This window comes from Pollachius pollachius (genome assembly GCF_949987615.1).
Source record: "Pollachius pollachius genome assembly, chromosome: 15".
NCBI lineage: Eukaryota > Metazoa > Chordata > Actinopteri > Gadiformes > Gadidae > Pollachius > Pollachius pollachius.
This window is the reverse complement of record NC_136948.1, coordinates 22,435,116-22,458,465: the sequence shown is the minus strand read 5'-3', so window position 1 is coordinate 22,458,465 and position 23,350 is coordinate 22,435,116. Positions and strand designations below refer to the sequence as shown.

Genomic DNA, 23,350 nt, shown 5'->3' with positions numbered 1-23,350 from the left:
CTGGCCCGAATGAGACTGATTGGACTCTGGGGCTGGCTGAGCTAGAAGCACAGGTTAAACCAGCCATCCCCACAAACACTCATGGATGGCAACATGGAGCCACAGGTTATCGATCATTGTCTTCAAACTTTTACAATAAAGCGGCCTTCCAACACCACCACCATAATTTCTTGTCTTGAGGAGTTCAAGTCCAGAAGGTGGAGGGTGGCCGCCACCTAGGTAGTGTCTAGCACTGGCATTGCTACACAGAAATATGATGGTTGATTATAAATGAGGATTTTAGCTGATCACTGATAGTTGTTTCAATGCCTAGGCCACTGCACTATCGATCTTGATTGCACTTTTTCTATCCTAGGCTAGGTATTGTGGGCTCATGGATTTGTTTAGGTGGGATATGTATGCATACATGTGTTGTGTTGTGTTGTGTTAAGTGTATGTATGCTGGCTGCTGGAATACCTACATTTCTCTGCTGAGATGAATAAAGTATAACTTATCTTATCTTAAAGGATACTATGAGAAAAAGGTGTGGTTTTTGGAGTGGATGAAGACCTGAGCTGTACTGATGGTGCTGGGCTGTGGACGTCCTGTGAGACCACCCTGATGTTAGGGCAGTCTGGCCTCCATCATGTTGAAACCAACATTTAAAAGCCAAAAAGTGAACTGACCATTCAGTGCTAGGGGGAGGAATTTAAGTTCATAACGAGTCAGGCCATGGATGGGCAGAAATTGATTTCCACATATTGGTGCGGCCTGTGATGCTCTCTTCCTAAATCTGGTCAGAAGTTAAAAACATCATCTCCTCTGAGTAAGGCCTTTGTGTCGGTCATCTTTTAACGTCAGTCTTTGATCTATTTAAATTAAAACAGTTTAGATTGCTTCCCGTTCTGCGGACTGTGGCACTGTGCTCCATGAACCCCCTTTCCCTGGAGCTGATTGGCTCGTCCCCTTGTTGGGTTTGAAGGGAGCCAGGACAGCTCTTCATGTGTCCTTGGAGATCATGATGGTCTTAAAGGGCTACGGCTTTTGCTGGTGCATATGACGAAAAGTTTGAAACACTGCTTTAAAGCAAATTGAACTGTGATTAAAGCAGAGGATACAATTGCCTTCACTTTGTCTCGACTTACGTTCTTCTCCAGATCAATAAGGTGGTCTTTCACCCGGAGCAGTTCGGCTGTGGCTGACACCGGAATCTGAGATTGGCCTAAGGTCTGCGGCAGTAAGTTCTGGTTGTAGTTCTCTTCTTTCTCTTGCCGAAGAGACGACACCGTCTGGCGAGTCTAAAGCACAAAAACAGATTCAGTTATACACTTAATAAACTAAGCGGAAGAGGCCTCTTACTAGGCAGAAGAGGCCCACTATGGGATGCATTAAAAAGAGGGACAGGTACTACCCAGTCCAGGTAGGGCAAATAATCAGAACCTGGACACAGACAATCGGGTAATCACAAAGTCCATATTCAAAACCAAAGCTAAAAATGGGCAATATACAGTAAGTAATAGTTATATCCTTTTAGGTCAAATTTCTTTTTTTTAACTAACTTTATTTATATTCACTATTTCTTTATTATTATTTATTTAGCAGACTAATTTTAACAGTCACTAGTCTGGTCAGGATTAACGTCCCAATGGGTCATACTGAGCCCCTCCCAGTGAGTGAACTAAATAACAGTGTTCTATGCCACTCAGATTTAACTGGCTTTGCCACTGTGTAGTGCAAACGAGTGTTGCTGGGCTGGCTAGTTGGTGTGATTGGGAGAGGGGAGTCCTGATAGAACGATTGTTGTCAAAAAAGAGAGAGCTGAGGGAAGCCAGCATGGATTACAGATATGTCCAGGTCATTTGAAGCTACCAGCTAGTAGTTGAAATGAAGCATGTTGCGACCTTCAGTACCCTGAATCTGAGCTTCAGATTTGGGTTTTCTAGGTTGATTCTGAACTCAATCAAATGTATAAACGACTAGCAGCCTGTGTGTGTCCTCACAGAGGTGAGCTGGGACCGCAGGGTGGTGTTGAGTGTGTTGCTCTCCTCCAGTTTCTGCTTCAGACTGGAGATCTTCTGCTGTTTGAGCTCCATGGTCTGCTGCACCGTCTCCTCCAGACGGGACTCCAGCAGTCTGTACTTACTGGAATACATGATATACATTATCTACACATTGATAAGTAACATTCAATGGCTTTCCGTTCATTCACATTGTGTGTTTTAAACAATGCAGATACAGTGTTTCCCCTAGGATGGAGCTGCAGCAGCGGAGGTGAAATGTTGTTTATTTTCGCTCGCAAATGTTTTGTGTGCTTGCAAAGTGCGCCCTGCAGGGAGGTTTCTGTGTGTCTGCCGGCACCGGAAGGGCTCTTGAGGCCTAAGTACATACAGTACACTTGTGCACAGTAATGAGCAGGGGAAATATGGAGAGATTTAACGTTATACAAGTATAATCTTTAAAACAATTATTTAACAAAAAATATTCTATATCAACAATCACCCTATACAGTTAAATCACATAACACAAATACCACAACAATCAAAAAGGTCTGTGCCTCCAACCCATGCATCTTCCCACTCCCTCCCCTCTCCCCATCACAAAGGTTGTAGTAGGACCATAAAGAGGCCATGCCTCTATTGAATACGTTTTGGGGCTCTAGAGTCAATAATGGCGCCGCTATACTGGTCTAGCAACGCACCACCGCTGCTAGGTGCATATAGGGGAAACACTGAGATAAGCTTGCAAGCGTTACCAAAATGCGCAACACAACCCAACCCCTGTGGACTCATTAGACTCTCCTGTTCTGTGTGAGTTACCTGTCCTCCAGGCTGTGTTCCTTCTGCAGAAGTCTCTCCCGGTTCAGTCCCACCTTCTCCAGCTCCTGGTTGAGGCTCTCCAGCTCCAGGTTCTGCTGCTGACCATTCAGCTTTTCCGAAACCAGCTCCTGTTGTGAGAGAGGAAGACAGGTCGAATCCAGCCCCACGGTTCCCTCCTTCAGTCTGCGGCCCCAGCAGCCTGTATCCCAGCCCCAGGAATAGACTGGGGATCAGCGGCCTGTATCCCAGCCCCAGGAATAGACTGGGGATCAGCGGCCTGTATCCCAGCCCCAGGAATAGGCTGGGGGATCAGCGGCCTGTATCCCAGCCCCAGGAATAGACTGGGGATCAGCGGCCTGTATCCCAGCCCCAGGAATAGACTGGGGATCAGCGGCCTGTATCCCAGCCCCAGGAATAGACTGGGGATCAGCGGCCTGTATCCCAGCCCCAGGAATAGGGGGATCAGCGGCCTGTATCCCAGCCCCAGGAATAGGGGGATCAGCGGCCTGTATCCCAGCCCCAGGAATAGACTGGGGATCAGCGGCCTGTATCCCAGCCCCAGGAATAGACTGGGGATCAGCGGCCTGTATCCCAGCCCCAGGAATAGACTGGGGATCAGCGGCCTGTATCCCAGCCCCAGGAATAGACTGGGGATCAGCGGCCTGTATCCCAGCCCCAGGAATAGACTGGGGATCAGCGGCCTGTATCCCAGCCCCAGGAATAGGGGGATCAGAGGCCTGTATCCCAGCCCCAGGAATAGGGGGATCAGAGGCCTGTATCCCAGCCCCAGGAATAGGGGGATCAGCGGCCTGTATCCCAGCCCCAGGAATAGGGGGATCAGCGGCCTGTATCCCAGCCCCAGGAATAGGGGGATCAGCGGCCTGTATCCCAGCCCCAGGAATAGGGGGATCAGCGGCCTGTATCCCAGCCCCAGGAATAGACTGGGGATCAGCGGCCCTGCACTCCTCCCCGATTGGGAGCATGTGCACTACCGTGTGTCGCTCGGTGACCCATGATGCACTTTGTTCTTTTTTTTTCACCAAACAAGAAATAATATAAAGTTGAAATATAACTACACCATTCTTACCAGTAGCGCCATCCAGTTGCCCTTACCTCTCGGAGCGTCGCGAGGGTCCTCCGGTCGATAGTGGCCTGCTTCTGGAGCTCCTTGCTGTCCCTCTCCAGCTCCTTCACCCTGACCGAGGCTTCTTTCAGCCGCTGCAGCTCCTTCCCCTGTGCCCCGCTTTCCTTCCTGGCCTTGGTCAGACACGCCTCCTTTTCCTCCAGCTCCGCCTCCTTGGCCTCCAGCTGATTGCGGAGCCGCCACGCCTCCTTCTCCATCCCCTTGCGCTCCTTCTCCGACTGCTCTAGGTCTGTCACGATCCTCCTCCGCTCCTCCTCCGCCTCTTCCCTCCTTCTCCTCTCCTCCCGAAACTCGCCGGCCTCGCGTCGCCTCGCCTCTCTCTCCTCCTGCCGCGTCCTCTCCGCCTCCTCCTTCTCATCTTGGGTGCGCTCCAGCGCCTCTTCCAGCCGGCCCTTCTCTTGCGACAGCGCGGCCATGGTCTGCTCGGCTTGTCGGCGCTCCACTCGCGACTCCTCGCGAGCCTCCTCCAGCCGCCCCGCCAGCTCCTCGTGCTCCTGCTGCACGCGGCTGTGCTCCTCCTGCAGCGCGGCCAGCCGCGCCGCTGCTGAGCGCAGGCCCTCCGAGGACCGTCGCAGCTCCCTGTTCTCCTGTGCCAGAAGGCGGCTCTCCTCCTCGCGCCGGACAGTGCGCTGAGCCCCCAGCCTCGCCACCTCCTCCGCCTCCCGCTTCAGCCGCCGGGACTCCTGCTCCAGGGAGGCCACCTCCTTCTCCAGGGCCTCGGCACGCTCTTTGGAGGAGAGCAGGGAGGCCAGCTTTAGAAGGGGAGAAGTGAGTGAAGAGCATTAGTGAGTTGGTGAAGGTTTCAATGTCCCATATGATTTGAGCTGGTTTGGGGCTCACACATAATACATTTCTTTAGGAAGACTCATCGAAGTTAGGTATTCAGAGAGTATCTGTGGTAACCTATTGTTATTCTAGGGTTTATCATTAATATTCCAGATTGCTAATGCCTATATCTCAGCAGTGGACTTCTTAAAGGATTGGTGCCAATTGTCCCATAGGGGGGCGCTATGTCAATGGTCAAAGTTAAACGATCGGCATGTCCTTTGCGTATTTCGCATGCTGAACAGTTTTGCCTCTTGGACCCGTATGCAATGTTCCCTCTAAGCTGCGCCCTGCGCAATCGCGCACCACTCCCGCGTTCTCTGTGCACAGCAAATCTATGCGGCGCATAAAATAAAATCCAACCTGAACTGGAAATAAAATAAACGCATAACAATTTATTCTGGTCCATTTTGCAATGCAACTCAGTGAGTGACAGGTGACAGTAAAACAATGACTAACGCTGTGTCCAGCCAATGACATGATGTGGCTCACACGTATTTACTTACGCAGCCAATCAATGTCATTAACAGCGCTTTATGCGTACGTGCCTCTGTTTAGCAGGTTAGCGTATAGCTGATGGTGCGGCGGCGAAGTTAAGCTAGTTTACCCTTTACTATGTTGAAACGAAAGGGTAGTGGCACATCCACTCACCAAGCCAAAGTCAAAAAGAAACGCGGTTCTTTTAAGATGGAATGGCTGTCGGAGTATGTGCGAACAGAAGAACAAGAGATGAAACTGGATGAGATTTTTTCTTTTTCGAGCGAGAAAGGGCTGCTCTGCAAAACATGCTGCGAAGCCAAAGTAACGAGCGAGTTTTGATGGAAGGACACTGCTTTGCAAGAGCAAAGATTGATAAGTTGCGTTCCCAATACTTGAACGATGAGATGGATGTTCGGTGGAGGAGTGACCTGATGCCAGAAATACCGGTGAGATTACTCTTTTTATTCGTAAGCTCTGTGATCACTTGGATGCTCATTTTCCAGAGGATGAATGAAAGGAGTGGTCTTCATTTGACTTTGAAGCATTGAGCTCAGACATCAGTTTTGAGTATGGATCAACAGACATTGCTACACTGGCAAAAAAGTATGAGGCCATTCTCCACCACCCACATTATATGGAGGCCATTAAGTGAATATGCAGTGAATATGCTGAATTCAAGTACAATAGTGAAGCAAAAACTGAAACAAGGGTCAATCAGCACATTTTCAGATACGGTGGCTGCAGCACTTAGATGTGAGGAGCTAAAGGAGATCTCGCAGCTTGTGAATATTTGTGCCACATTTCAAGCATGCAGTGCAGATTGTGAGAGAGGCTTTAGTTTGATGAATCATATCAAAACAGCATCCAGAAATCGTCTTGAAGTGGCAAATTTGGACCAGCTGATGCGCATAAAGTCAAAGCAAGAAGCAGACGGGGCCATCAACCTGGACAAAGTCTACAACCACTGGAAAAGTGAGAAGGACAGACGGGAAAAATAAGGAGAAATTTAAGTCCCTAATCAGATTTGTGCTTATTCTAGTGTAATTTATTAAGAATTTTTATTTGTGGATATTAATCAAATGCTGTTACTAGATTATGATTAGTAGAAATTCAAATAAAAAGCTGTAATTATATATTATATATACAGACAAAGAGCGACATAAATTTACACTGTATCACATGCTTGTGCTACAGCACACACCTCATTGTGCAAAATGTGAATGTTTTAATGTGAACAAAATTTGATCTCTGAAAGGTGTACATTCAACACTCAATTCTTCCAGAGCAGGACCCTCACCCTGACATACAACATGCTACACAGATCATGAAAAACACATTTTTTGTCTTTTTCATTCAAAGTGGGCCAAATCACTTATACTAAAATTAATCTAACGGACATTACTGCTGTAATTTGATTCTTTTAATAAGCCCTGTAACTTTCAGGTTTTTGTGTGTTAATTTATCCATCCTTGTCTGTGTCTGTCTGCTGGTGGGTTTCCTGCTCTAGCTGGAGTCCCAGTGTGCAGACCTGGACCCAGAAGTGGCAGCAGTTCTCTCTGTGCACCTTGACCATCACAGCCTCAGCCTAGAGATGGTCCAGGCTAGAGAGACTTCCTCTGAACAGCTGCAGAGTAAAGTTCAGGCAGAGAAGCTGTCTAAAGTGGACCTTCTTTACTGTGTATCTATCTATACAGCTGGTCACTTTTTTTATGATGTACATACTAAACAGCTCATGAAAAACAAGATTTGTCTTTTTCATTGTAAGTGGGCCAAATCACTCATATTAAAAGTAAACTAACGGAAATTCCTGCTGTAATTTGATTCTTTTAATAAGCCATGTTACTTGTTATGGTGTTAGGTTTGGACAGGTGTGATACTGGTGTGGCCACAGTGTGCATGCCTGATGTGGCTCCCAGTGGTCCAAGTCATTCTCAGGGGGTTTGTGTGTATGCTCAGACACATGAAAGATTAGGGGGAACATTGCCCGTATGTCACATGTCCGTCAGGATAGATTTTGCTGTAGGCTAGACTGAACATTTTGGGACATTTTCTTCTTTAGAGTCATAGCTTTAAATGACAGACACTTTTGATCTTCTGTGGGTGTGTGTGTATGTGTGTGTGTGTGTGTGTGTGTTAATCTGACCTTTACAATTAATAGACACATAATTTTTACCTACCTCATAAATCAAGCCCACATTACGTACTTTGTTGGAATTATCAAATTCAAAATCATAAGTCTAACCTACTACTAAGAAACCATTTTCAAATTTGTACAAGACATGATCATGAACATGAACAATGGGGGCGAAGGGAATTACCCCTCAGATTGTCATGGCCTGTGACGGTAAATAAGGTGCAAGGACTTGCTAAAAAGTGATATCTGTTGCCAGACACGCATAAATCGCTTTGAGTTGCGTCCCCAGTCTTGACAGAATGACAATCGAGGACTCTCACTTTCATTTATGCGGATGCAAAGAGTGACGCCAAATTAACTGAAAAGACCACATTCACTCCTCATATGCAGCCGGGGCAACCCCAAGGGATATTCTGATTGGTTTACCAAAACATTCAAGGTTTAAATTTGAGATCTAGACCTAGAGGCCAACCAGCTCCATTTAAATTCTGATTGCCTATATAACAGAGGCTACAACCAGACACTCCTCTTAAATCCTGGTCACTGAAGGGATTCACATTGAAACACAATCCCCATTTAAATTGTTACATGCCAAAAAACCTGACCACACAGGCACTTAAGCTACATGGGCAAGAAGGTGTCGCAATTTATTACCATAATGTCAAAGGTATAACGGTCACAAAGCCACAGTTGGCCGATATAGAATACATACATATACATTTTCCCGTTATCCCTTTTTTGCAAAGGGATGTTTGATGTTACGCTATATTTTTGCATTACAGCTAAGTTCCTGTTATACGTTTATAGCGGCAGATTTGCATACTTTTGTATGTTTTTCTGCTTTCCCCTTAATCAGCTTTTTCCATGTTAATTGCAGTTACATCTAATGTTTGAAGTTTTTGGGTCACACAAACACACACACACACACACACACACACACACACACACACACTTGTATGTACACTGCATCTGTTTTTGGTTGTAGTGCTAACACTTTTTGTCTTTACAGATTGAGGTTAGGAAATCAAATTTGGGGATCAAGCTAGGAGCTTGTTTGATCGCCTTTTTTATTATTTTTTTTTACAAAGGGGTCAGGGAAGATTGTTGTAAACTCCTAAGTGGTCAAAAAACAGAAGGGTTGGTTTTGCTTCCCTCTGGAATAATTAATCCTGCAATTACATTTAAATAAATATATATATTTATGAATCCCAAATTTGATATGAAATAATAGTAATATGTTACTAGAAAATGAATTCCCTGCAGAGAATGCGGTGAGGGCTTTATTGCAAAGTGAGGTTCAAATGTTTTGATAAAGTCATAGTTTAAGACGTAAAACATTGTGGAACAGCTTAAATCAAGTGAAAAGATTCAAACAGAGTTCAAACGGAGTAAACAATGTAAACATGCACACTATTTAAAAAATGTCAAATGGCTGGAAAAAAATCAAGAATAAGAGTTAAACAAATAGCTTCAGTAATAAAGTTTGAGATAAAATATAAAATAGCAGAGCTGTTCTGATAAAGTTCAAGTGTATCAAAATAAAATACATAAAATGGAATGATGTTTTCTGTGCAAGGTCGATGTTAAAGGATGTGAGGGCGACAATTACTATGGAGTCCTGGGTAATAATAACATTATATTATAGAACAGAAGAACCCTCTCCTACCTCTCTGTTCAGCCCGTCTCGGCATTGCTCCAGTCGCACCGCCTCCTGCTCCACCTCCTCGCATCGTCTGGCCTTCTCCTGTAGACAGCCCGCCTCCTCATTGGCCAACTTCAGCTGGCTCTCCAGGCTGGCCAATTGCCTGCCTGCGTCGGTCAAGGCCTGATGCAGCTGCCGATTCTCCGCCTCCACCTCGCGGACGCATGCCTCACTGTTGGCCTGTGCCCGCTCCCGCAGTGAGGTCACCGCCTCGGACAGGTGCTGCCGCTCGCGCTCCAGCTCGGAAATCTGATTGGACGGGGAGAATGAGTGGGGGGTGCTTCCGCTTGAATTGACCTTATGGTGTTTTTAAAGGTCCCATGGCATGAAAATCTCACTTTATGAGGTTTTCTAACACTAACACGAGTTCCCCTAGCCTGCCTATGGTCTCCCAGTAGCTAAAACTTGCGTCTGTGTAAAACGAGCACTAGGTCTCCTGCTCGCCTTTGAAAAGATGGAAGCCAATGAGATGATGAGCTACGACCTTGCGAGCGCCACATGTGTGTGTGTGATTACACACACTATAACGCAGGTGTTGTACGCTTCTTTGTTATTTGGATAACCGTTCTGCTGTTGGTGTTATGGCGCATAACACGTTAGTTCTCTGACGTATCGTATTTCCACAACGAGACTGTAGTGGGGGTTATCTCAGCCATCGTTGAGCCCCGCTGCCCGCTGCCGCGAAACACCACCGCCGCGAAACACCACCGCCGCGAAACACCACCGCCGCGAAACACCACCGCCGCGAAGCACCACCGCCGCGAAACACCACCGCCGCGAAACACCACCGCCGCGAAACACCACCGCCCGGCAGCCGGCAGCCGGCAGCGCGCGGTTCACTCTACTTCAGATTGATGTGGACATGGAAGAACCAGAGACGTCGGAGAACCCGACGCAATCGTTTGTGATTCATAATATCGTCTGGAGGCGCACAAAGCTTTTGGCCGTCATAATATGCATAATATGATATGTAGGCCTATTAGGCTATATGCTATTATTTAGATATAGAGCACCAGGAGTGTAACGCAAGTGATGTAGGCCTACACTACTTTATTTGGATAACCGTTCTGCTGTTGGTGTTATGGTGCATAAAACGTCGGATTCTCGTCTCTGGTATTTCCACAATGAGACTCGTAGTGGGGGTTATCTCAGCGGTGGTTGAGAAAAAATTGGGGGAAAGGAACTTTTTTGCTTTTGTCTCCCGCTTGAGCCCCGCTTCCCACTGCCGAGGGACCACCGCCTCGGCATTGCCCGCTGCCCGCTGCAGGAGGCGGTGGTGCCTAAGCGCTAACCGCTGCCGAGGCAGCTAGGCTCCCGCGGGAGAAAATCGAGGTCAACAATCGCGGGCAACAATCCCTTTCTCTTCCATGTCGTCGTCCATTCTACATCAGATTGATGAGGACGTGGAAGAACCAGAGACGTCGGAGAACCCGACGCAGTCGTTTGAGATCCATAATATCTTCTGGAGGCGCACACAGAATTTGGCCGTGATAATATATATGATATGATATAGATATCTATGTATAATATGATATTTAGAAATAGAGCTCCATGACTCCTGAATATTTACAGAACACGGCCAAAGGCTGTGTGCGCTTCGCCATTGCGATACATCCACTGTAAACAGTGCATGGTACCGTGGCCGAAAGCTGCTGAGGGCCACACCCCCAGCCTCCTCCTTGACCCGCCTCTCTCCTCCTCATTTGCATTAAAGCTACAGACACTGAAACAGTCCGTTTGGGGAAAGCTCAATGTGCGACTGGCTCGTAGTGCCTGTAATTCTGCACCACAGAGAAATTTCGGGAACGTTCAAATACTGTGTTAGGGGCACACTAATATCTAAACTTAGCACAAAAAGTAAGGAAATTTGTGTTTGGTAGATTATTCCTCTGTGGTAACAAAGCTTTTTGGCAATAAATCTTATACCGTTGGAAAGCCTGTTTAGTTCCCTTTCAAATGGTGCCCCATTTGTAAGGAATCTGCATTTGTAGGATGAGCACCAGCGCTGAGTATGTGGGTTGCGCATGAAAAATTTGCCAAATCTTTTCTGCCATTGCCAAACAGGTTATTTTGCTGTTGCTATTGACACTTGTTTTGAGCTTCTATTACCCCCGGGTGCTGCCGATCAGGTGCCTGATTGCACCTAATTGGCAGCACCTGTGAGCATGGGCCCTACTGCTGTAAGTACAGCTACAGTCAGTAAGTGTCTGCTCCAAGAATCGGCATGCCGCGTTTGACTGATCTGGATAGGGCCCTTGCTGGTGTTCCGCAAAAACCAAGTTGCGGCATTATTTGGGGTGAGCCCTAGTACCCTCTCCAAACTGAAGGCCAAGTTCCATATAACGGGGGATGTCAAACACAGGCCGCGAAGTGGGCGTCCCAAGAAGACGACACCTCAAGAAGACCATTTAATCACCCTGTCAGCACTTAGATGCCGTAGGCTGTCTTCTACAGATTTGCAATCAAGGTTTGCAGGACGATATGGCCGACGGCTCTCTGCCCAGACAATCTGGAACAGACTACACTCAGCCAATCTCCGGTCTCACAGTGCTGCCAGGAGTCCTGCCATGACTGCCCTTCACCGTCAGGCCCTGGTGTCAGCAACACGTGCACTGGAACCTGAACATGTGGAGGAACCTCATGTTCAGTGATGAGTCCAGATTCTACCTTTGGCAGTTGGATCGTAGGGTCAAAGTGTGGAGAATACGTGGAGAACGCAATGCTGATTGCTGCACCGATAGAATAACATATTTTTGTGGAGGCAGTGTGATGGTGTGGGGCGGATTCTCCCTCACTGGAAAAACGAGGCTTGTCATCATTGGAGGCAATCTCAATGCAGAGAGATATAGAGATGAGATTCTGCAACCAGTAGCAATCCCATATCTCCCCAGTCTGGGACCGAACTCTATCCTCCAAGATGACAACGCTTGCCCCCACAGGGCGGGGTTTATCACAGACTACCTCCAGAAGGTGGGAGTGGACAGGATGGAATGGCCTGCTAGCAGTCCTGACCTCAACCCCATTGAACATTTGTGGGATCAGCTTGGGCATGCTGTTCGTGCCAGAGTGACCAACACAACCACGTTGCCTCACTTGTGACAAATGCTGGTTGAAGAATGGGATGCACTTTAATGTATTTTATTAGAAAATAATGCCAAGGAATTAGTAATTTCAGGAAAGGCTCACTGCTTAGCAAGAACATATTTTAACAAAATATGTCGCCGCATGTGAATTTTCTAAATAAAATGTGTTGACATCGATACAATTTTCGATACTCCTTAACGATCCGAGTCTTATCGTTACCACTATCGATACTTTTCTATTAATTGGTGGAGATACAAAGCGTTTTTAGTGATGAGGAAAATATTTAGGAAATAAATAATTGCATTTTAAATTAAATATGTAATTCTTAATAAATATTGACATCAGTAGTTTTAGTTATATAAACTAAAATGATTAGAGCACTATACAACTGTATTAGTAATACTGAAACATGAGTAATACAGTATTACTCATGTTTCTCACCAAAAACACAATTTACCGTTTCTTTATGTTACATTTGAACGCATCATGATAACCTAATTTTTTACTGAGCCAACCTCAACACATCATCACGCAGCACATCTGAAACTTTATTTACTTTGTAAGATAACTAGCTTGTATGCTGCTGATTACAACACTGATTTCACAATTGGATTGCTATTTTTAACTGATGGGACTAGCGACAATGTGTGTGCGATTACCGCTCGTAGTTTGAGTGGATGATTAAGACGGGGCCCGTCTGTGGTGCGACAGGAGAAGGAGGAGACAGAGTCTTTTCAACTGTCGAAGGTACTGCATTTGGTCTTTATTTGATGCACAATGCTTATGTGCTTGGCCATTGAGGTTCTTTTCCCCCCTTTACATTAAATGATTTTCGCCCTTTTCACCCATTCAGCCATCCTCGCGAGCAAAGTTAACTGCCAGACTTCACTTGTTTTACTTGTAATGCCTGTTTGCTTATAATTCCATTCAAAAACATTGATGGACATGCTGCAGTGATTGGATTGATTTGATTTAAATGCTGTGACGCGACTTGAGGGACACAACATTACGTTACATGACCTACGGGACAAATTTTTTTATAAATGAACGACGGGACTCGATAGTGGTATTGATAAGCCCAAACGCTAAAGATTTTCGGGTTTTGAAAAAAGTGGAACCGGGTCCTTGATAGAACCGGGTTTCGATCCCCATCCTTAACCATGAGTGTGAGTTTGATTACAGGAGGACACAGAGAGATGATACCATTGCGAAGGAAATTTATTTTTTCACCCGGGCAGCGTCAGGTGCACCAGTGCGACCTATGAAAAATATTAGTTGCAATAGCCCTGCTATAGGTGTACCGTGTTTACCAACCCTGAGTTTTTCGCCTTCGGAATGGTTGAAGTCTTTTTTATAAAAAAATTGCTTGGTGAGCACCTGCAACAGTGCTAATTTGAAATTGATCCTGTGACGCCATTTGGTGAGCTATCAACAGTGTTGTGCCTGAACGCGTTCATTGAACGATAGTTCTTGAACTCGTTCATATTTTGGGCGAACGTGAACTGAACGTATTGTATGACTGCCTGATGAACGTTACTGTGAACTCATTCATTCTGGTGTCTGTGAACGGCACGCTCACTTGGTTTAACTTCGTTCAATATGGGGGGGTTATTTGTTTATCAACACGGCGGATGCGCGCGCAGATCGCCGTGTTGTTTGAATGGTTGCCATGGTAATCTCCGTGTGGTTAATTTGCAGTTGCGGTGTTGACAGCTTACTGTTACATTAAACTGTAATCAGAAAACGCGGTTATATGCTATAGACCCTATAGTATCTGTCGTATAAAGGCTGGGAGGAATCTCAAATTATACATATGTACACTTTATTTTGAAAGTATAGACCGGCGCGATTCCCATTGAAACGAATGGCGCGGTGATTATTCTTCAAAACGAGAGCTGTTAAATTGTGGGAAATTAATTAAACTGTAATCAGACAACGCGGTTATATGCTATAGGCCCTAGAGTATCTGTGGTACAAAGGCTGAGACGAATTTCGAATTATAAATATGTACAATCCATAATGTTAGCTCTCTGGCTCATAGCTCAGCGGACTAGAATACCTCATAGAATCATTGCTTGTTGCCGGAAACAGAAAGGGGGGCTGTTCACCTTTGGTTGTAGTCTTTTCGCTCGGTTCTCCGTCGCATCAGTAGGGCTAGAACCGAGCGAAAAGACTACAACCAAACGTGAACTACCCCCCTTTCCGTTTCCGGCCAAAGAGCAATGAGTCTTCCAACAGAAATCAATGGGATTTACAAAATGCTAAAATGTGCAATAAAACACGATAGAAACTGTATTTTGCTACGATACTTGATTAACTGACTCTATTTCATCCTAGATAAACCACAAAGGGGGCTCAATGTTCGAAATACCGGAAAAAACGAATAAGTCACAGCAACATATTGAAAAAAAGAACTATGAACTAGTTCATTATTTGGAACTGTGAACTTAGTTCAACATTTTGAATTATGAACGTTTAACTGAACTAGTTCATTTTAAAATTTGTGAACTGAACTTTGAACTAGTTCACGTAGAAAGTGAACTTTCCCAACACTGGCTATCAAAACAAAATTTTCCACATTACCTAAGGTGGGGGAGGGGAGTCCTTCAGGCCTCTGTTGTTCTCTGAAGCGGACTTGGGATTCGTTGAACAATGATGGTTTATTTGCATGACATTATTTCATAAATCATCTGTAACTAAGACATTTCTTTTTTAAACATACTAAAAGGTTGTGGATTATTAAGGAGTATGTGTTCCAAATTGGTAAAACAAAATCTATCCTGATGGACCTGCAAAAAGATTGAGCATGCCAAAGATGGCCCAGAAAGCAAATTTCAGATTTTTTTATAAAACGGGGTGTGGCTCCCAGTCGTATAGGTTTGACCACTAGTTATGGCGCCTCCTGTGGTCATAGTGGGTGGCAGCTTTTTGAAGACCTTCGTACACCCGGTCTACATATTCTAATTTAATAATATTTTTATACTTTTTTTTATTTATTTATAAAGGGGATATATTATGAAAACACTTTCCTGGGATTTGGGGTGTTGTTTTGGGTCTCTGGTGCTTCCATACGCATACAAACTGTACATGAATTTTTGAGTGAGATATGCATTTCTGAAAGTACCCCGCCGAGCTCCCCTTTCCCCAAATTCTTCGCAACCATGGCCGAGATAACCCCAACTACGAGTCTTTACTTGTTGTGGGAAGTACCAGAGACGTCAGACGTATGTATGCCTCATCCGAGGCACACATAGCTTTTTGCCGGGATATTATATATATTATATAAATACCTAGATATTATATAATATTATTATATTATATAATATTATATATAGAGTTCCAGGAGTCCGCAAACGGCAACAATCCCTTCTTCTCCATGTTGTGGTTCACTCTGACAGCTCATTGGTCAATGGGCAGCAGCTCATTTGCATTAAAGCTACAGACACCAGAAACAGCGCATTCTGAAGGGACTGAAACAGAGGGGAATAGCGGTAGGCAAGATTCTTTTTCCTCATGTGACCGCCCCTTTTTTGAACAACTTCATTTTCTCCATTGACTTGTCGTATAATCTTAATATAAAGAGTTTTAAGCCTGGAACCAAGCTGATCATCCTTAAGGCTAGTCGTGACCATAAAACATTTGATTCGGGGCCAAAAAAAGGGCGAAAGAAAAGAAAGAAGGTACAAGACTGTGTACATTCCTTTTTGTGAATGAGTGAAGGAACTACTCATCCCATAAACCATTGCAAACCTTTCCAAAATGGTTACCACCCAGTAGTTGAGCAAGCTTCTTGCATCCTATAACCTTTTTCATTATTATATTGTTTATACTCTTAATTCAATATTTTGTGTAGGTATGTTTATGTATATTGTTTCGTATAGCGTACGTTCCTTCGTTCCTGACTGCAATAACTACGTTACTCGTTTTTAATACATGTGAATTCAGTCTCGTATTCCAGTTACGTACTCAATTAACATTATGTATTCCTAGCTTTTATACTACCAAAACTACAAAAAAGCACTGCTAGTGCTATATCATATATTTGAACCTTTTTCATATTCTATATTAACATTTTTCAACATGTAGAGCTCATTTCCTCTACAGCTCTAACAACAGCTCTAACTTTCCATTAATGTATGGGAAATCATGGTTGCTGTGTTGAGCGATCGAGTTCAGTAGCATCATTGAGGACTTGACTTTCGGGGGTGCGGATAAACGTGTCCATGTAACAGCGAGTAGGGTAGTGTAGTGGTTCTAAATGACATCGCCAATAACACATGTTTTTCTTTCATGTTTTTCTTTACTTGTTGTGGAAGTACCAAAGACATTGGAGAACCCAAATGTCGTCGTTTACAGGTTCATATTAGTATCCGGAGGCGCACACAGCCGTTTTGGCCGTGATATTATAAATATGATATTATATATACACATAGGTGCATCTCAATGAATTAGAATATCTTGGAAAAGTTCATTAATTTCAATAATTCAATTTAATATTTTTCCTATTACATAGACTGATTCCACCACAGGGACGGGGGGGATGGTGAGGGTGCTGCGGCCCCCCCCCCTGCAAGTTCATACTCATGTTATTATTTCATTTTAGAACATTGTCTGTGTAGGTTGACTTATAACGCCGGCACAACGCAGAACACGCTATGCGCGAAAGATCGGTAACGCTGAAATTTGAAACGACCTTTTTAATACTGGCCCCAAAAAACAGCAAACTCCCTGCCAGCGGCCCCCCGTCCCTGCAGCACCCCTGAGGGTGAGGGTTCAGAGCAGATAGGGAGCGGAGGAAAAGACTGCACCAATGCTAACCCCCCTCCAGTCGATCCTATGTTGGCTAACGTCAGCCCCGCCACCTTCCTCACCTTCACTGTTGGGGAAGAGCCCTGCCCGCCAAAGGAGTTTGACTTCCCAGCCAGGCGCTCTGTGTGTGTGTGTGTGTCTTATGGTTAAGTTCAAGTGCCTCGTTCTGCTGCTACCCGTATAGTGTCATTGTGACTGCGTCAATAATGAATCGCCTTCTCATTAGAAATAATCAGAAGTGTGATCTGTCCATAGCTGAATATGGTACTATGCTGCTTGAACATAAAGCATGTTGGTGTTCAACATTTCTGTTGTAGTGTAAAACATTTGAAAGGACCCATGGCACGCTACTTTATGGATGCTTTAATATAGACTAGAGCAGAGGTCTTCAACAGGGGCTCCGCGTCCCCTAGGGGGTCCGCTGAGGTACTGCAGGGTGGTCGCAAATGTTTTGGTTGATTAGACTTTTTTTTAATATATATATATATATATATATTTTTTTTTTTTCCACAAATTGAAATGTCTTTAAATACGCATTAACATGAATCCAACACACTAGCCTTGTTCACATGGACACTTTTGATCCAATTTCTAATCGTAATAGATCTATTCCTATCATGCGATCCAAATGTACTATATATATGGCATTTACAAAGGTGGTAAGCGTACGTTCGTATGTCTCTCGCGCACACCTGACCCATCTGGACTGGCTGCGACATTTTTATGCATTTCATTTTAATGAAAGCCCAGCAGGAGAGAGCTTTTCTTTGCCTGCTCCTTCAGTTAAGAAGAAGGACAGCACAGCGACGTCAGTTTCTCATCCCTTCTTTATATCTACCCCCTCCTCCGCCGCTAACATACGTATTTGGATGAGAGTGCGCAGCTGTTTCTCAATACCAAGTAGAGAGTGCTGTTGGGATAATGTACAGAACGCCGTCATTATTGGGAAAATAAGCCATCAGCAGAGAAATAGTCCACCAAAGACGTTGACGTCGCTTAGCAACCGGACACGCTGGGGTTGATAAGTTACCGGAGTGTTTAAGAAGACACTAACAAACATCACTAATTTTCGTTTTCCACATTTATGTTTTAAAAATGTCAGTTTGAATAGCTTTTATGCATGATTACATGCAATTGACAGACATTGTTGATCTTGGCAGGCATCAGTTTATTATGTTATATTTATGAATGGCAGTGGCATGGCCACCCTACCCCTTGCACATGTTTAAAATACAAACATGAATATATGAACCTGTGTATTATTTGAATATCTTAGTATTGAATGCAAAATAACAACGTACATACATGGCACTATAGGACCAGTTTAATATTAAAAACAAAATGATACAATATCTAAGTAGGGGGTCCCCGCTCCATCTCTCCATCAGTTTGGGGGTCCTTGGCCTGGAAAACGCTGAAGACCCCTGCACTAGAGTTTTCGCGCGCGCACTCAACCTCTAGTAATTAAACCCATAGTAATCATGTGGAAACCCCAGTCGATAATGTAACAAATTTCTGAGCGCATAATATAATAATATTTTGCCTATAATTTTACAACATATAACCTTCGTTCACCACAAATGACTCTTAAAAGCAGTGCCAACATTAAAATATTTTTTTTACCATTCAGCGAACAAAAGGGAACAGGCTGATTATCATTTAGGGGGCCACTCAATGACATGCAGAACCGTCATCAACACGCCCACTAAAGTAGTGTGAGAAACACAGACTTTCTACTCCTTATTCACACATAAGGTAATATACATTTCCTACAGAGAAAACACTACCTCAGGGGTAGTATTATTCAGGAGATTTTCAGGGTACAAATGTCAGGATATGTTGTTCACACATACGGCCCATCAGGAGAATATCAGGACTAACACGTGTGTCTGAAAGCAGCTAGTGTGTGAGCATTTGATTACATTATAAAATTTGTCAATTTATGGTAATGGGTAATTATTCAATGGAAAGTGTAGAAAACTATGCATGCAAATCAATTATTAAATAGCCTTTACTGTAATTCAGGGCTGAAAAGTGCATTGACATTTTAAAATGCAAGGCAACTACTATTGATTAGTTGAAAAATAATAATCATTGTGATTAAACATCTATTCCAGTGTCCTGTCAAAGACAGGCAGCAGTAGACTACAGTCACACATAGCATACACACAAAACATAAGAAAAATAAAACAACTAAAACAGTCCACAGGGGGGCGGGGAGGATATCAATATCGCAAGACATTTGGGGAGGCTCAAGGAGGAGAGAGCAATATTAAGTTTGAGCAACAAAGTGTAAAGACATTTTGGGAGGCTCAAGGAGGAGAGTAATATTACATTTGAGAAACAAGTGTAGTCTTGTGGTGGACTCTATAGACATAATTCACCATACTGTGTTATTGACATGTTTTCGTTCTGTGTTATAGGAACACTGTCTCTTTAAGAATCACGTTACTTCTGTGTTGATATGGCGGTCGGTGCGATGTTTGAATTCAACGGTTTTTATATGACAAAATGAACGACCCGCCGTTGCTTGTAGAGGTGAGAAATAGTCTCTTCCCTTATTTTATCGCAATTTCTACAGTCTATAGACGGAACGTGTTACCTGGCAGAGTTTGCCGACGTGTTTACAAACATAACGTCTTACCTGGGCGAGTGTCGCTGCGGTGTGTGCGTGTGTGTTCTTCCTTGTGCGTGTGCCGATGGCGGAGCCCTTAAACGGCTTACCTGTGTGTGTGTGTGTGTGTGTGTGTGTGCGTGCGCTTCCGTGTATTTGTCGCTGCCTTTGTGTTGGCAGCAACACAGAGCGTGCTTGTGCTTGTGTGTGTGTGGAGTGTGTGTGCGTTTCCGTGTGTGTTCGTGCGCTTGTGCGTGCTTGCGGTATATATATGCGTTGGCGCTTGGCACACGCGCACTTGGGTAACTGGTGCGAAAGGCCTGCTATTATAGTAGCAAGATATTAGTGGGCCACTAACACAGCATTTGAAGATTTTCCCAAAATTCAGCCGTGGTGCAGAGTTACAGCCACTAAGAGCCCGTCGCACAATGATCTTTCCCCAAACGCGCCGTCTCGGTGTCTGTCGCTTTAATGCAAATGAGGAGGAGAGAGGCGGGTCAAGGAGGAGGGTGGGGGTGTGGCCCTGAGCAGCTTGCTGCCACGGTACCATGCGCTCTGTTTACAGTGGATGTATCGCAATGGCGAGGCACACAGCCTTTGGCCGTGTTCTGTAATATTCTAGAACACTCCGGGTGCTCCGGCAGGAGTCCTAAAGCGCTATATCCAAATAATAACATATTATACATCCAGACGGGGCCTCCAGACGATATTATGAATCTCAAACGACTGCGTCGGGTTCTCCGATGTCTCTGGTTCTTCCACTTCCACATCAATCTGAAGTAGACTGAACCGCGCGTTGCGCCTGCTGCCGGCTGCCGGGCGGTGGTGCTTTGTGTTGTTGGTGCCTCGCGGCAGCGGGCAGCAGGCAGCGGGACTCCGGAGGGAGACAACCCGGGCAACAATCCCTTTCTCCTCCATGTCACAGTTCATGTACTTCAGGGAGTCAAAGCCAAAGTACCTTTCCCCCAATTCCTTCTCAACCATGGCTGAGATAACCCCAACTACAGTCTCGTTGTGGAAATACCAGAGACGTCAAAGAACCGACGTGTTATGCTCCATAACACCAACAGCAGAACGGTTATCCAAATAACAAAGAAGTGTACAACACTTGCGTAACAGTGTGTATAATCACACACACACACACACACACACACACACACACACACACACACACACGGCGCTCGCACGATCGTGTCTCATTGGCAGGCCAAATTCTCTGGGCTGGCAAGGCAGAGAAAGGGGAGGTGGCATCTCCCCTTATGACGACATACAGGGAACATTCCAAAACGGCACGTCTGAGCTTCGTTTTTCAAAGGCGGAGCAGAATGCCTAGTTCTCGTTTTACACTCACAAAAGTTTCTAGCTACTGGGGGAGCATAGGTAGGCTAGGGGAACTCATATTAATGTTAGAAAACCTCAGAAAGTGAAATTTTCCTTCCATTGGATCTTTACAACTGGTGTAAAATGTTGCTGCCATTAATACGTAAACCATGAATGTGGGGCAGCATTTATTATGGACTTTCTCTCAGCACCCCCAACTTGGACGGACTTCCCGCGTCCCTGATCCACCAACAGTGATGATTGATTTTATGGATTACAGCTCATGAATACCCAAATTCAGTATCTCAAAAAATTGTAATATCACATAACAGCAGAGAAAAAAAGATTTTGCTAATCACCTGTCCGTCTTTCTCTGCCCTCAGGACCTGGAGCTCTCTCTCCAGAGTCTGTTTCTCCTTCAGAAGCTCCTCCCCCAAGGACTCCATGTCCTGATTGGTCAGCCTCTCCTGGTTCACCATGCCCTGAAGACTCTCCAGCTAACCAATGAAACACACACACACACACACACGTCGTCATTTATGGTGAGTTGGGCTGAGCGTTCCCCAACTTAAGACCTTTTTTATAGCTTGGATAGGGCTATCAGACGGAACACGTCGGGCAGTACAGCACCTTCCATTGAATATGTGTACCACTTATTGCTCGCCAACGGCCACGGTTCAATGTGATTGGTCGCACATCGCGCACCTCTAGAAATGTTAATGTCCGTTGGCCTTAACATTGAGTGAGTGCTCACTTAACCAACGGCACATCAACTATAGAGTCCCTTAAGACTCCAGATTTATTCAGTCGAGGCACCAGTTCACCTCTTTCTCAGAGTTCATTAGTGGTGCAACTTGATCCGTACAGATCAACCCTCACGGTTCGGGACGCAAGTTATCTGCGGATTGGCTGACTATGCAAAAGAATCATAACAATTGTGCGTTCACTTGATCGGCGCACGTTTAAAGGACAATTCCAGTATTTAGCACATTGAGCCCCCTTTTTGGTTTGTCTAGGATGAAATATAGTGGTTGACACAGAAATGTTGACTATTGGTCCGGTCTCGGGTATTTGGCTCATTTCGAATCGCCCCTGCCTGCTTCAGAAGGGCTGGCTATGGTCATTCACAAACCTGTCCTTAAAACAACCCTAAACGTTCGTTTTCAGAAATGTGCAACTCACCGAGTGGTTAGTGGTGTTTGTTGATGTTCCTAATCAAGTATCGTAGTGAAATACAGTTTCTGTCGTGTTTTATTTGGCATTTTATAAATCCCATTGAAACGGAAAGGGGGCTGTTTATGTTTGGTTGTAGTCTTTTCGCTCGGTTCTCCGTATCAACAGTAGGGCTAGAACCGAGCGAAAAGACCACAACTCAACGAGCAATGAGTCTTCCAACAGAAATCAATGGATTTACAAAATGCCACGACAGGGTTAGGACACTTGAAATGAAAACAAAATAAATAAAAAAGATGAGGATGTCTGCATTGCCTGGGAAGAGTGTAGACTCAACTCTCCCCAGGCAATGCAGACATCCTGAATTTAAAGTTGTAAATACAGGTCTGCTGTGCTTCCTTTGGACACAGGTTTTTTATTTTATTTACTACCCTCGTTTAAAAGAAGGAACAATGCCTCAGTGCACTTTATATTGTTATAAATTGTTCTAAAAAAAAAATTGTTCTAAAAAAAAATGAACTCAAGGACATCTTCAGTTAATTTTTATTTTTGTGGACACAAGCAATTTTTTTTAATATTTACTATGCTTAAAGGAAACAGGATTATTACCTAATTTTTCACTTTATTTTATTTTTACACATTTGAAGATTTTATTTAAAGTCACATTTGTCTTGTTATCTTTTTTGTTGTTGTTGATCCGAAAATGATCCGACCCGTGACTCAAAAACCGTGACCCGATCCGAACCGTGAGTTTTGTGATCCGTTGCACCCCTAGAGTTCATGTATACATTTACATCAAGTTGACATCATCATATTGCCTTGCTTGATTGATCAATGGCAGAATGAGCACAATTGAAACAGGTAAAAACAGTGAAACCATTCAAAGCTTGTTAAGGCAGGTAGCAATGGAACCTGACTAGAATGCATGTTTTGTAGGGATGGGAATCGAGAACCGGTTCTTGTTCAGAACCGGTGCCCAGTGAACCAATTCCTTGCAATCGTTAGCATGCCTGCTTAACGATTCCGCTTAACGGTTCCGGTCGTTCCAAATGCGTCATGACGTCACACACGCGCTGCTTTGTTTAGGTTCAGAACGCAGCAAACATTGCGCCGAGGCAGAAGCGCTCTAAAGCTTGGTTGTACTTCACACGAAAAGACGACAATATGGCCATTTGCAACAATTGTAAAGTTTCCATTTCGTCAAAGGGGGGAACTACCTCCAATATGCAGAAACATTTGGCTACACAGCATGCAATTCATTTGCAGGAA

The 23,350-nt window shown here is 44.6% G+C and overlaps 1 protein-coding gene across 4 annotated transcripts in view; it reads right to left on the bottom strand.

The window, feature by feature from the left end:
• The window catches only part of ccdc88c (coiled-coil domain containing 88C), an 83,655-nt gene that overhangs the window by 24,238 nt on the left and 36,067 nt on the right, over nt 1-23,350 (bottom strand). For all 4 annotated transcript variants that reach the window (XR_013812475.1, XM_079752495.1, XM_079752496.1 and 1 more), the window contains exons 14-19: nt 21,268-21,405; nt 9,046-9,330; nt 3,910-4,692; nt 2,797-2,924; nt 1,981-2,122; nt 1,126-1,278 (exon numbers count right to left, since the gene is read on the bottom strand). Coding sequence is in view for 3 of the 4 variants with exons in the window: in XM_079752495.1 (XP_079608621.1) it covers nt 1,126-1,278; nt 1,981-2,122; nt 2,797-2,924; nt 3,910-4,692; nt 9,046-9,330; nt 21,268-21,405 (1,629 nt within the window). In the remaining variant the exon portion in view is untranslated. The remainder of the gene's footprint in view (nt 1-1,125; nt 1,279-1,980; nt 2,123-2,796; nt 2,925-3,909; nt 4,693-9,045; nt 9,331-21,267; nt 21,406-23,350) is intronic.